General features: G+C 35.3%; 1 protein-coding gene across 1 annotated transcript; it reads right to left on the bottom strand.

Annotated features, from left to right (window-relative positions):
- Nucleotides 1-1909: 1909 nt before the first annotated feature.
- Nucleotides 1910-8114, bottom strand: LOC119641170. Its single transcript, XM_038039688.1, has 4 exons — nucleotides 7918-8114; nucleotides 4728-4924; nucleotides 3359-3636; nucleotides 1910-3281 (listed from the first exon to the last, which is right to left on the bottom strand). The coding sequence occupies exons 1-4, from the start codon at nucleotides 7967-7969 to the stop codon at nucleotides 3029-3031; spliced, it is 780 nt and encodes a 259-aa protein (XP_037895616.1). The 5' UTR covers nucleotides 7970-8114; the 3' UTR covers nucleotides 1910-3028.
- Between the last annotated feature and the right edge of the window lie 4922 nt (nucleotides 8115-13036).

Genomic DNA, 13036 nt, shown 5'->3' with positions numbered 1-13036 from the left:
ATACCGACTGTAGATATCCTACATTATTATTTATTGAATAAATTATTTCATTATTATTCATCAAAACGATGCCAGGAGACGCCAAAATTTTTGAATTATGTTCCTAATGAATTAGGTTCCGAAAATATTCCAAAGAATGATTCAGCAAAGCCTCTATGGTAAATTCGAATCATTACTTGGCCGTACTGAATGTGGTTTCTGGGAAGGAGCGGGCACCAGACAAACTTTGTTTTGCATTCAGGTCTTAGTCCACAACTGTAGAGGTGTGCATATGTGTTTTGGGAAGAAGCGGGCATCAGATAAATTTTGTTCTACCTTCAGGCTCTTGTCCCCAACTGTAGAGGTGTATATAAAGGCGTTTTTCTTTGTTTCATAGATTAAGGAAAAGCGAGTGACAAAATACAGCTTATATAAATCAACAGATATCCTGAAAGGTTCTAGCATTGACGGAAAAGATATGCGCTGCACAAAAATTTCTGCTGGAGACAAACAGCAGAGATCCGTTATTATGATGTCAGGACAAATTATATTCCTATAAACAGAGAGGTTCGCCAACGATGCATTTTGTCTCTTTTTCTCTTTAAGGCCTGATCTGAGGTAATCTTTCAAGAAGCTATTTAAACGATCGAAGCAGGCATTAAAGTCAATGGGCAATTCATCTTTAACGGATACATCAGCAGCGAAATGCGGACGACGCAACTGTCCTGGCAGATAATATGCAGGATCTGCAAACGATGGATTCTCAAGTCTATATACCTTGAATCTTTGTTGCGCAAAAACAGGGACGGGCAGACACGCGGAAATAAAGGGAAGAATAGAAATGGGTCGGTCAGCGTACACGAAATAATAGAAAATTCTAGCATGAAATTCTTCGTATGTTCGGTGGTCTTGTGTGGTCCAGAATCATGGATATGAAAAATCACTACGGACTGGAAGCCTTTGAGGTTTGGTGCTATCGTAAAATCCCAAAAATGTCGTGTGCAAATCGCGTATCCGACATTCAAGTTCTGAGAAGAATAAGCTTTTGTCGTGAACTATGAAGTATTAAAAAAGGCAAAACTGCGCCTTTTGGACATATGGTGCGTGGAAGAAAAACATGAACTCCTACCGTTAATAGGGGAAGGACGTACAGGCTTGGGCGGAAAATAAATGTCGTGGCTGCGTAATGTTCGGACTGAGAAACCTCGGTGAAATTATATACACAGCACGGAGCCGAGACGACTTTTGGGCTTTACTTAGCACTACAATTTAGGCAATAATTAATTGAAAAAAAAATGTGATCGCCTATATCCAGAAGGGGATGCGTAGTAAACGAGAAAGACTCGTCTGACACAGTTTAGTTTCATTTTCTGTTTAATTTTTTACGTCAATATTACGACGACAAATAAAATTATTTATGTGTGCAATGAAATTTGCTGGATAAACGATGCTCTCTCCAAACAGAGGGAATCGACTTTTTTAAGCATTTATGTGTGAAATGTTTACAGTGAAAAATATGCTTTCAACTCGCGCGGCCGACCAACGTATACACATATTTTGTCTATTTAGGCTAACGAGAGATACGCATCATATATGTATGATATATATATATATATATATATATATATATATGTATGTGTGCATTTAACGGTCTATTAAAAATAAATATGATCCCAATACGAATGCAAATCGCTCCAATCGTTTGACGTATTTAGAATCCGTCCGTTTTTATACATTTATTTTTAAGAAGTGAAAATTTGTATTTACGCGCATATAAGTTCGCCCAATGTACAATTTGCCTTGCAAGGTCATACAGTAAATTAGAAAATAGAAAATAGAAAAACGACTCAAGATTGTTTCCTTAGGAATTTGTTTTTATTTTCATTTATTTTTTTCTTAATACTCTTATAAAAACATTAAAATAAATTAAATAAACTAAAGTATGTTATTACAGCCACCACTTTAGGTGCTGTACTGGTCTTATCGGTACTAGCAGTGCGCCTCATAGCGATGTACATGTCGACAATCTATTACAATTATGATTGCAAGGTCATGTTATCTTTTCTGTCTATCCTTCCGTTTGTCTATTCACCTATTTACTTGTCTATGCTTTTCCTTTTCCACTCAGCCATATAGATGTTCATCTATTCACCACCCCCAGCATGAGGAATACTTTTCCATTTTTCTAGTTATCCATGACATTAGTCACCTGTTCACCTTATACCCGCTTGTGGTTTTATTTATGAACTTTTCATAGATTAATATCGCAATTTATACATTCATCTGTGAAAATGTCCACATTTCGATCTTATATATTGGGCCCCATTTATTTCCTCATCTATGCATCCTTCCCATTGCTCATCTGTGCCTGTCACTGTCGTCCATGCATTTGTCTGTTCCTTTCTCTACCCTTTTCCTCTCATCTCGAGAAAAGTTCGTCGTTCATTTATCCACCTGCGTTTTTGACGACATTTCTGATCGTGTTGCTCTTATACCTTTCCATGACCATACGTTCGTTCATTCATCCAACTGTCCGTATTTATTATTATTGGTCTGATAATCAACTAACTATTCAAAATAGAGTAGAGTGCTACAAGTACCACTTGAATATCACAGCAACAAACACGCCCACAATAGTCAAAATGACACAAAAAAGAAAGGAAGTAGCATACGGGAAAAAAGTGATCGTTTCGGTACGTCTTCGTTGATTACTTATGGATTCTAAAGGAAAGTTAAATAAGCGGCGTCTTACAAGTCATGACTTTAGATGATTGCGGTGGACATTTCCAACATTCGCTTTAAATAAATTCAATTTTCTTAATTATTTACTTATAAGTACTTTGACTAATTTTTGATTAATTTTTGGTTAATTTACAAAAACAATATTACTTTTAGTTACGGTTATAAACACATTATACACATTATATCCACATATATATGTACATACATATGAAAATCGAAATTTATATACAACGAAAATAGTTGAGATTTAAAATTTAAGAGAGAAGAGAACAAAGCAAAAGGAAAAGAAGTGTTCTTTAAAAACCTTTCAAAACATTATCCTCGCCAGAGATGATATCAAAAGGAGAGAAAACGATTCGAAAGAGATTAGCGCATCTGCCGAAGAAACAACATCAACGTTTATATTGTACGGCAAGCCATCAAATTTTATACTGCACACGAACTTATCTTCATCTTCATCGATGTTTTGAACGACTGCTCCCGCAATTGCATCATAATAGCCGTTATCTAATTTAGTAACATTTATTGGCGTCGTATGTATTAACACTTCATCATCAGGGCTAGAAGAAGAGTAAAAATCAATTTGAAAAAATTGTATTGAATTTACGTTTGCAATGAATGAACTCAGTGAACTTACTCGAACGATATAATGGGTTCAGGATAAATATTATGAACACTGCATTCCAGATGCGTTTCATTTTGCACTTGAACATGATCAAAATGGATGGTAAAGTTGCTAACATCAACAATATTTAACTCTTCCTCCTTAAATTTCGAATCGTTCTCAGTTTGCACCAAGCATTTGTAAACACCGTCCAGTTCAATCGAAGGGTTTATTAGTGTAAGGCCTCGATATTGGTGATTTGGCTCCGTAGACGTTTCCACAATTTCGCCCACATGATCGCGGAACCATGGCTGAAAGTAGATTTTACTTATTTTGTATGACCTTAGTTTAGACTAACAGTTTCTTTATTTTAAATATTTCGTACAAATAAATACAATCAAATCCGTTAGAGCATCTCATATGGCCGGAAGATGTTAGACGATCTTTTGAATCTGATATCAGTCAGTGTTGAGGATTATATATCACTTTATTTTAGGCGTGATCGAGTTTTTGCAGAGGCGGGCGATATAAATTAGTTTTGTGGCTCTGCTTTCAATGTGCAGAGAACGTCATGCCCGCGAGAGATCACGCAGGCCGTTTTACCATATAAAGGTTCAATTTCCGTAGGAGCGATTGTATAGCAAGGGGTTCAAAAAGTTGTCCCCTCCGATCCAAAGTTTCCACACTCATTCAGAATGTCGAAATACTATTCCTAAGCAGCTTTTGTCGCGAAATTCTAAAACTTACGATATTTGTTCTTATAATAGATAATAGCAACCTGTAGGTTCAGGACAAAAGCACGTGGACACATATCAAATGCACCGACGGGCACACAAGCTTAGATCGATTCGGAAAACAATTCGACTGACTCGATCGGTATAATCGGTGCAATAAAAGGTGGATCCACCACAAGCGCTTCTGGGTGTTACATCCATCCGCAAAACCTTATCATAATTAATGACCGCACCGGTACCGTATGTGCGGTTAAAATGTCTTTAAATGAAATCCGGAATAGCAATATGACAGTGCGACATTTGTGCTACGTAGGTTTAACTTTTGGACCTCTTGCCGTATAAAAGTCTCATAAAAGCTAGTGTGAAGTCAAGAATTATCTTAAGCGATAGTAGGCAAGTTCTGGCCGAATATAACGTTTTCATTTGTTCAGTTATCGTGCGCGAATCGGGATTTTAAAATTTTGTCAACGCTTGTCAAACAAAAAGACAAGTAAGAATGAATGGACAAACGAAGTCGACGTTTGCCCACAATTAAAGCAAATATACATATGTCGTGAAATTTTTAGTACGACTTGCGGGGTTTTAATTAAAATGGAAACCTTAGCATAGCTTATATGTATTAGAGACGAAATAATATTTATTTTATAAATTTTCTTACGCGTACTTACAACGACTGACGGTTTTTGCCCCCTAATCCATTGATATATGGCATTGTTATTCATAAACCATTTAACAACCAGATATGTGGGATTATCTTCTAGCTCGTATTCACAATCCAAGTTAATGACATCGTCACTCTCATCATCATCACCTATGACCACCATGTGCGGAACATCTATATCATGTAAGGTAATACTGTGTGCAGCTGAAACAAGACAAAACAAAACGCAACAATAAGAAACAAATAAGAAAAACTTACATCGCTTTCCCTCCATTACAATACATTTTTCCAAGCAGAACCGAAGACCTCCACATAAACAATTGAAATTTGTTTTTAAAGAGGCAATCAGTTCGCTTCCTCGTATATATATATCTTATTACTTAAATTTTTTTTATGAAGAAAAATTTCTGGTTTTAATAGATATATTTTCGTGGTCGTTTAAGTTTTGATCCTTTTCGAAATTTCATCTAACATTTCAGTTAAGAATTTCAATAAATAATCAAAGTCAATGTATAAAGAAATAGTTACCCGTTTTTCGAAGAGAAGGTTGTATTTTTGTCTATGCATAAACTATCTACATGTGTGCTGTAGCGTACCCAAGGTTGCCCACATTGGCATCTATCATTTCATACACATACTTTTATACCCGTCGCCGAAGGGCATTTTTGCTCTCTCTCTACCTATGCAAGGATTAAACTTGTGCTTTGGTCTTTATACGAGCAAAATTTAAACAAATGATTGCCTTAAAGCGTATTTTTGGAAAGCGTTTCTGATGCGTGATTTTAAATGGATTCAAAGTTCAAATGGTTTTTAAATTTCTCTAAATAATGTCGATGCTCTATTTCGATCATTCTAGACCTATGAAATAAAAATACGTATATTATAACAACCCAAACCCCAGTATCTTAAAAGAAAGCCAGACTCACTAGCCAAATTAGCTTCGATGTAGAACTTTTGTAATCCGTAACTTTAAATGACTTCGACTTTACTTAGGTTAATCTTTAGTACCCCACAGATCCATTTGGTGATCACTGTTGTCTTATCGGTTTGTGAAACCGAACCATTTCGACGCTACGTTATTTAGATTAGTATCAGAGGTTTGGTCCCTTGGCGACGTAGTGTTCTATTGATTACGCTCCGAATTTCAAATTCAATTTTTTAATGGTCCCAGCGAGTATTTAGCTCTGTGTGCTAGGTGTGGACAGTAAAACTGTTATAAGAAATATGATAATAGCCAGATTGGAGACACTTCGAAGCATAATTTTTATTGTATTTTAAATTTTAGTGACTTAGAAGTGGGCATGGATGAATCGACAAAAAACTTTAGTCTGCTCAAGTACATATCAAACTGACAGACAGACGGCCAGACGCATATAGTTAAACAAATATCGTGTAACTCATTCCAACGTTTTTTGGGATGTCAAAGTGAGGATATACTAAATGTCTATCTGCCAGCGTGTCGGCTGGCAATCGGAAGTTGGAACATTCGCTGTCGCAAGGGTAGGAGCGATTTTAAGTTTGCATATAAGTCCTCCGCTTACTCTTGCAATAGACCTAAGTATGTATTTACTGTCTATAACAGACATGACTGACATGAGACATGAGACACAATTTCAGTGCGAAAAAGTCGTGATCAACTCACAAATACGACGAGTGAACGTAAAACTACAATTTGCAATACGTAACAGATATCGGCTTTAAACTATGTACAAATGTTTTGCTAAAATCTGCAGGAAGTGGATATAACTGTTCTTCTGGTCGATCAATTATTTAACTCTTACTGTTGCCAATTAATTTTTGATCTCTTGTGTAATGTTAAGAGATTTCCTTTTTATTAACTCAATCGCTTTAAAATTACCCCACGGATCGACTTAAGCCCGTTTGTCGGTGTGTGTAAGTTGAAACTAAAAATCTATAAAGTGAAGAAGTTTGACACATTTTGACCCAAGGCTAAAACCTATTTAACATGAGTTCTGCGTAGCCAAGCAGCTGAGAAGTGCGTGTACCAAGTCGGGTCAAGACTATATTCTAAATAACGCTTTGCAGCTGTGCTTAATTCTTTAGTATGTTGTGATGAAAATACTAATGCAGGGCTTTTTAACGCTTGCCCTTGCCCGCCTCCACTGTCTTGATTTGTTTTTGATATGATTTTGTCTTAGAGTCGTAATTTATTCCTGCAACTTTCTGATGTCAAGGTGTATTAAGTTTGTCGGGACTTATGCAGTAACCAAAAAGACTTGACGCCGACCCAAATTTATTAAACCGATTTAAACTCTTCTGTCTGCCTTGTTCTCTTTTGTTCGACATCAGGTAGCATTTTTTGAGATATTTTGATGAAATATGCTATACCGACACGTTGTGGTCCAAGGATGAAACTATACTGAAAATGATTGCGATCGGACCACTTTTTCGACCGCTTCTCATACGAAACCTTACTTTGAAAGAACGTCGTATGAATAACTATTATATGGATAAGTAGAGTGCCGGGCTTTCCTTGAGTTTTGGGAAAATTATCATTGGCGACAATATCCAAAGAGGGATAAGAGACGACGCTATAAGTGCGAGCGAGCAACTAAAATAAAACCTAATGCCAACGAAAATAATTGGGTTGATAAACAGCCGCACAGACGTGGTGGAAGACATGATACCGAAGTTTTTTCACTAACTTCATGCAATGGTTAACGGCCTGTTTGAGCAGCAGAGATTTTATTCTTACGACTACTCGCAGAATTAACTCCGTTCGTGAAATGACGAATTTTTTTCAAGTGCCGCCAGACATATCAGAACAATAATGAATAATATTTTTAGTAAATTTCAAAAATCTTATATACAAATGGCACAAAATTAATTTATATTGCAAACATAAACACACAAATTTGTCCTTGAGGGCGATAAGGGTGTAGTAATGAAAACACTTAACAAGTAACCTTTGATCGGAATATGATTCAAGAAGAAATGCATGTGCGATATTTGTTGTAGGAAAAGAGGAAAATTGTGCAGGAAAGCAAACGATATATACATTAATCCACCCAAAAGCACGAAAACACACAGGCGCACACATATTTTTTACTTTCATGCATTTTAAACAATTTGAAGAAAAATTTTTCAAGATTTTCTACGATGAAATCATTTTCAATTTATTTCACTTTATTTAAATATATTTAAAAAAATTGTTTTTTTTTTTTGTTTGTTTTTACCTTGAAATAAAATGACACTCAAGCTAAACGTTAATATTATGAAAAACTTCATAACTAAAGGCAAAAATTCGATGATTCAAAAAGTAAAACAGTCACAACTGTTCACGCATGCACACACGCACATTTAAAAGACACGATGACCATTAACAATCCAAAAAGTATATATATAAATATATATATATATATATAGAATATTTTTTTTTTTTTTTTTTTTAATATTTGGAAATATTTATAGTGTTTAAAAAGAGCACTAACAGCAACAACGATTAAGAAACGGTTTGTGCAAAAGTTAAGTAAAGTAAAGACGCAAAACACAACAAATTGATAATAAAAAAAACGAAAAAAAAAGAAGTAAAATTCACAAAATTTGAAAATTTTCACCAAGACTTTTTACAAGACACTGAACCGTACCGTTTGTAGAAAAATGTGAACTACCGCCAACAACTGAGCAAAAATTGCCCGATCGTGTTGAGTGTAATTTATGTATAAAAATAACGTACACTTCGTTCCAATTGGTTGCGCCCGGCCACTAAAACAGTGTAGCAAACGATTGCTCGTCGTCGACCAAGCGCCATAGCATAATAAACGTTTTCAAGCATGTGGCCGAAACAACTCATACGGCAACAACACACTATATAAACGTCAATAGAACTAACAGCATAAACCATTTGTTTATTTATCCTTTGCTTCAAAAAGTCTAACTATGTGTATATATGTACAAGTATATATATATATATATGTAGGTGAAATAATAGCGAAATAGAGATCGCGTGTATAAAATTTCACTCATTTTACCATCGCGTACCGATATTTAAATTCATTCAGGTGTTTTCTCTCCCCCTTTAGAGATAGGAAGCAAAACGAAAGAAGGGAAATAGATATGAGTTAATTATTTTTATTGTACATACTTATTTACACACACATACATATTACACATATGTGATGCGTTAGTTACGGTTTGTTTATCTTTTCCTCTGCACATCTGAGCGCAGTTCGTTAATTTTTCTTCTTCACCTGTAATTCGTTATAATCTTTCTAGCCTCGCTTATAAAAACACTTGTAGGTATATTGACAAATGTTATATACAAAAGGCAACGCGATCTCATCAAAAAGTATCGGGATTGATTAATCTTATCCATGCACTTACGCTACTAATATTGCACAAAAATTAACGGGATTGCGTTCAAAGTTCTCCAACCCATCCAATCTATAGTATTTGCTCTTTAAACGACAGTACCCGGGATCTATTAAACCAGTGCACATGTACTCACATAGTCTCCATGAAAAAGAGTTTTTTGCTTAAACTAAGTGATATGCGTCGATTTTAATGGGGCATCTGCATCTGAACAAAAAGTAACGAGAATTTTTGGAAAACAAATGAAAACTAACTTAAAACGTATCAAAGACGTACTACAATCACTCCCTCAACAAGTAATAAGACAAGATCCAGTGGTTTCATAACAAAACTATCGAAAATTAATATAGTGTTTCTCGTAAACCATTAAAACATAGTAAAAATTAAATTGGAATTTGAAGCAAAAGTCCCGGGAATTGTCAAAAATAGATAAGAACTGCTTAAAGCATTTAACAGATATGCTCCTATGTATTTTATATACAATACGTATGTATATCAAAAAAAAAATGATCGAAAAATATTAATAAGAAAAATACTAATCTGTTCAAATAGTACACGGTTTGATACCATGGAAGTTTACAGATGAAAGCCTATATACAGTATGTATATGCATATATATTTTTTGAAGAGAAAAGGCAAGGCAACCAGTCAAGATACCAGTCATACATCTAAGCAATGCGAATTGATCGAAAAGTGCGAGAAAGCTGATCAAGTTGTATAACCACCATCGAAGGATAAGTCGTATATATATTCATTTTGCCAACGCCCAGAAAAAAGCTTCAAAAACCACGTAAACTATATATAAATTCTTGTCCAGCTTCGAACTAGAAAAGCAACCAGGTCTGTGCGTCTGTCCAACTATGTAGAATCAGTGATACATATACAAGAATGAAGATAGCGCAAAAGAGTTTGAAAATGGCTAAATAAGTCAAAGAGCACACCTCTGACGTCCACTAGCCCGTGCAACCAAAATTGAGAAGAACCTTGCCTTCCGTATCTTTTGCGCGTTGCTCATAATGTACAACAGATACACTATATAAATTTCCACAAAATTATTCTACAAAACTGAAAAAAAATCAACCGCATCTACCCAATAATAAATTTACATTCTTCTCTTTTTTAATCTTTTATAGCACAACCGTGATGAGTTTAAAAGATTCGGTCGGAGCTGAATATAATTTTCTTACTCCGAAAGCATTTTAGCCTACAGTCGTGCCAAAAGTTTCACAACTTCACAACAAATGTCACCTGACAATTATAATTCAGTTTGTGCCTGTCATTTGAAATGGCACTGTTCTCCCACTCCTTTCCACTCTTTCTTTTTTTTTGTTGATTCGAAATAGGTCCTTTCAATCAAAATGAACATTGACGATACCTAATAAGAACCAGCTCGATCTGCAATTATTTCTTTTCAAGTATTAACTTTAGGTAAAATCTATATCAAATATTATTTATTTATCTACATTTCTTTTTTTTTTTTTACAAGAGAACAATGGTGTCGAGTATGCAATTGCAACAAAGCCAACAAAAATGTTTGATTACCACAAAAATCAGCTCAATCGATTCATGAGAATCCGCGCGGAAGAATAATAAATTTTTCATTTCTCTTGGGTTCTTAAATAAGATGATTTCGAAATCTAATTGAAATCTGTAGCGTAAAGTTCAGTACAGGGGTCCTAAGGAAAACAATCTTTGTGAATTACTTTACAAAACCAAAAAAAAAAAGAAAAGAAAATGTTTAAATCCCGTTACTTTTCGATCGATTATTGTCAACTTCTGGTTGCAAATAACATACAAATTGATTAAAATATATATTAAAATACCTTTCAATTAATATAACGGAAGTGTGCTATCAATTAGTGGACTCGCGAAGCTATCTTCCTGGACTGCAATGTATGTGTATATCGCTCAGCGCACTCTCTTTTTATTATGATTCCTATAAAGTTTGCTCAGTGATTTTAGTTCTCCTAGTGACGTACCAATGACTTTTCACGTATATATTAGGTTGATGGGAATGTTTTGTCGCATCTGAAATAAAACATTTGAATGTGAATGTCTTTGATGTGTTCCTCAGCAGTCGAACGGCCGGTGCTGAGTTCTTTTGCAATTTTGAACAATGGTTAGGTGTGAGTTACTCTTTAACATGATCACCGATCTTCTTTAAGAGATCTTCACAACGAAATTTGGCAAACCATTTCGGGCAAATTCGAACATTTACATCTTCATATCTGGACGTGTCATATAAGCTTGTACAAGCCACCTCCACCCCGGAACTAACTAGTAAATGGGTATTGAAAGTAGACCCCACATCGCGAATTCTACCCATTTGCCTTGATAAGACAAGTAATATCACCCACAGATAGTAATATACGGCAGAACTTTTCGGTGAACCTATTATATGTTAGGTGTTTGCAAAAATGTTGATCACCTTTTCGCTTGAAAAAGGCGTTTATTGTGGAAGATTGGGTACAACATATATTAGTCAAGATACTTTCAATGTGGCAACGTGGCGATATCATGGTTTGGCAGCGATCCATCCACTGACCGCTTGTCAGCCAGACCATGCTGCATCGATCTGAACAAGTAGTACTTAGGAGCCGCCATGTGAGTATGCTGGGTGGAAGAAAGAACTTCCCTTTCCAGCTGCCACTCTCACAACAAGTAGCCGAAAAACGGATGGCATTTCCAGTCAACTTGTATTATCACTTTTAAACCGTTGGAAACGAAACCGCCAACTGGCATATGATGGAGTGGCATCATCATAAGCCTCTGAACGTGCTTGGTGGGCTTCCGCAGCAAATTTCTTCAAATAAATAACAAAAGTAATAAATTTGGAAGAAGAAGAATTTTGAATGCTCTAAGATTAGCGTCGGCGTCGCTTACTAAATCGATTACACTAAATGGAAAACTGTAAAAAACTGCTTTATGTAGAGAAAGAACAAAACCATCGAATTCAACCGTTAAGTGCACTGGTATTTCCCAGTTCTTCATCATTTTTACTTTTACTGAAGTCGCTGATCAAAATTTTTGCAAACACCTAATACTATATATGTATATGTTATTACTTTGAGTTTATAAACATGTCATCAAAGTTTATTGCCGTTGTTGTTGTTCTTGCAAGTGTGTTGCTAGTTTTCAGTTACTTTTCTTAAAGTCACCGAACCATTGAATTTATCTACATGGTGCGTAACATGTAGAATAAAAGAAGGGTTTAATACGGCACAACATTCGCAACATTCACTCATATCGCACAATGTCGTAAATTAAGAAAAAAAGAAAAAAAAACATTTTTAAGAAAATAAATATCGACTAAAGTTTAATCTAATTACAATTAACTTTCTTTTTTAATTGAGACATTTAACACGACATAAATGTTTGTTTGCAAACATATCCATTTATTCTATTTTCTATGTAGACTATTGGAAGGCTTCGGCTTCGCTTCTCATGCCCACTTCATTGTTTGTCACTAAATAATCGTTCAATTCATTATATTTGGAAAATTCTACTTTTATTTGTTTAACACTACAATGACCGAATACACCAAAATGGTCGGCAAGACGATACCTTTCGTTAGAAATAGGTGTGCACAAAACGTCGTTAGCTTTGGTGTTAATATGCTTTTCATAGTAATGCAAAACAACAACAACAACTGGACGCTTTCGTCCAGTCTTCCCAATTAGTATTTAGTGTTCAATATAAATAGCTTACCTGCTTGCGGCCAATCGGCCACTGGGAAGATCTGCAGGCAGGATCTGCGGCCGACTCTGTTTTGGTTAAAGTGTCGCGCGGAATATCTTTTCAAAATTATATAAAAATTTCGAAGCTTATAGAGCAAAACAATCCGTTTACATTAAATACTGGTAATAACCCTGGTGCCAACCATCCATCCATCGGTTGATAACTATTTATTAATAAACTATTGATCGGTAAAGTCCACACGATTATGTTATACATTTTCTTAAAGCAGTTTTCACTTTGAGAAAT

Source organism: Glossina fuscipes, unplaced genomic scaffold, assembly GCF_014805625.2.
Source record: "Glossina fuscipes isolate IAEA_lab_2018 unplaced genomic scaffold, Yale_Gfus_2 147, whole genome shotgun sequence".
Classification (NCBI taxonomy): domain Eukaryota; kingdom Metazoa; phylum Arthropoda; class Insecta; order Diptera; family Glossinidae; genus Glossina; species Glossina fuscipes.
Note: the sequence above shows the minus strand (reverse complement) of the source record. Positions and strands in the feature narration are given on the sequence as shown.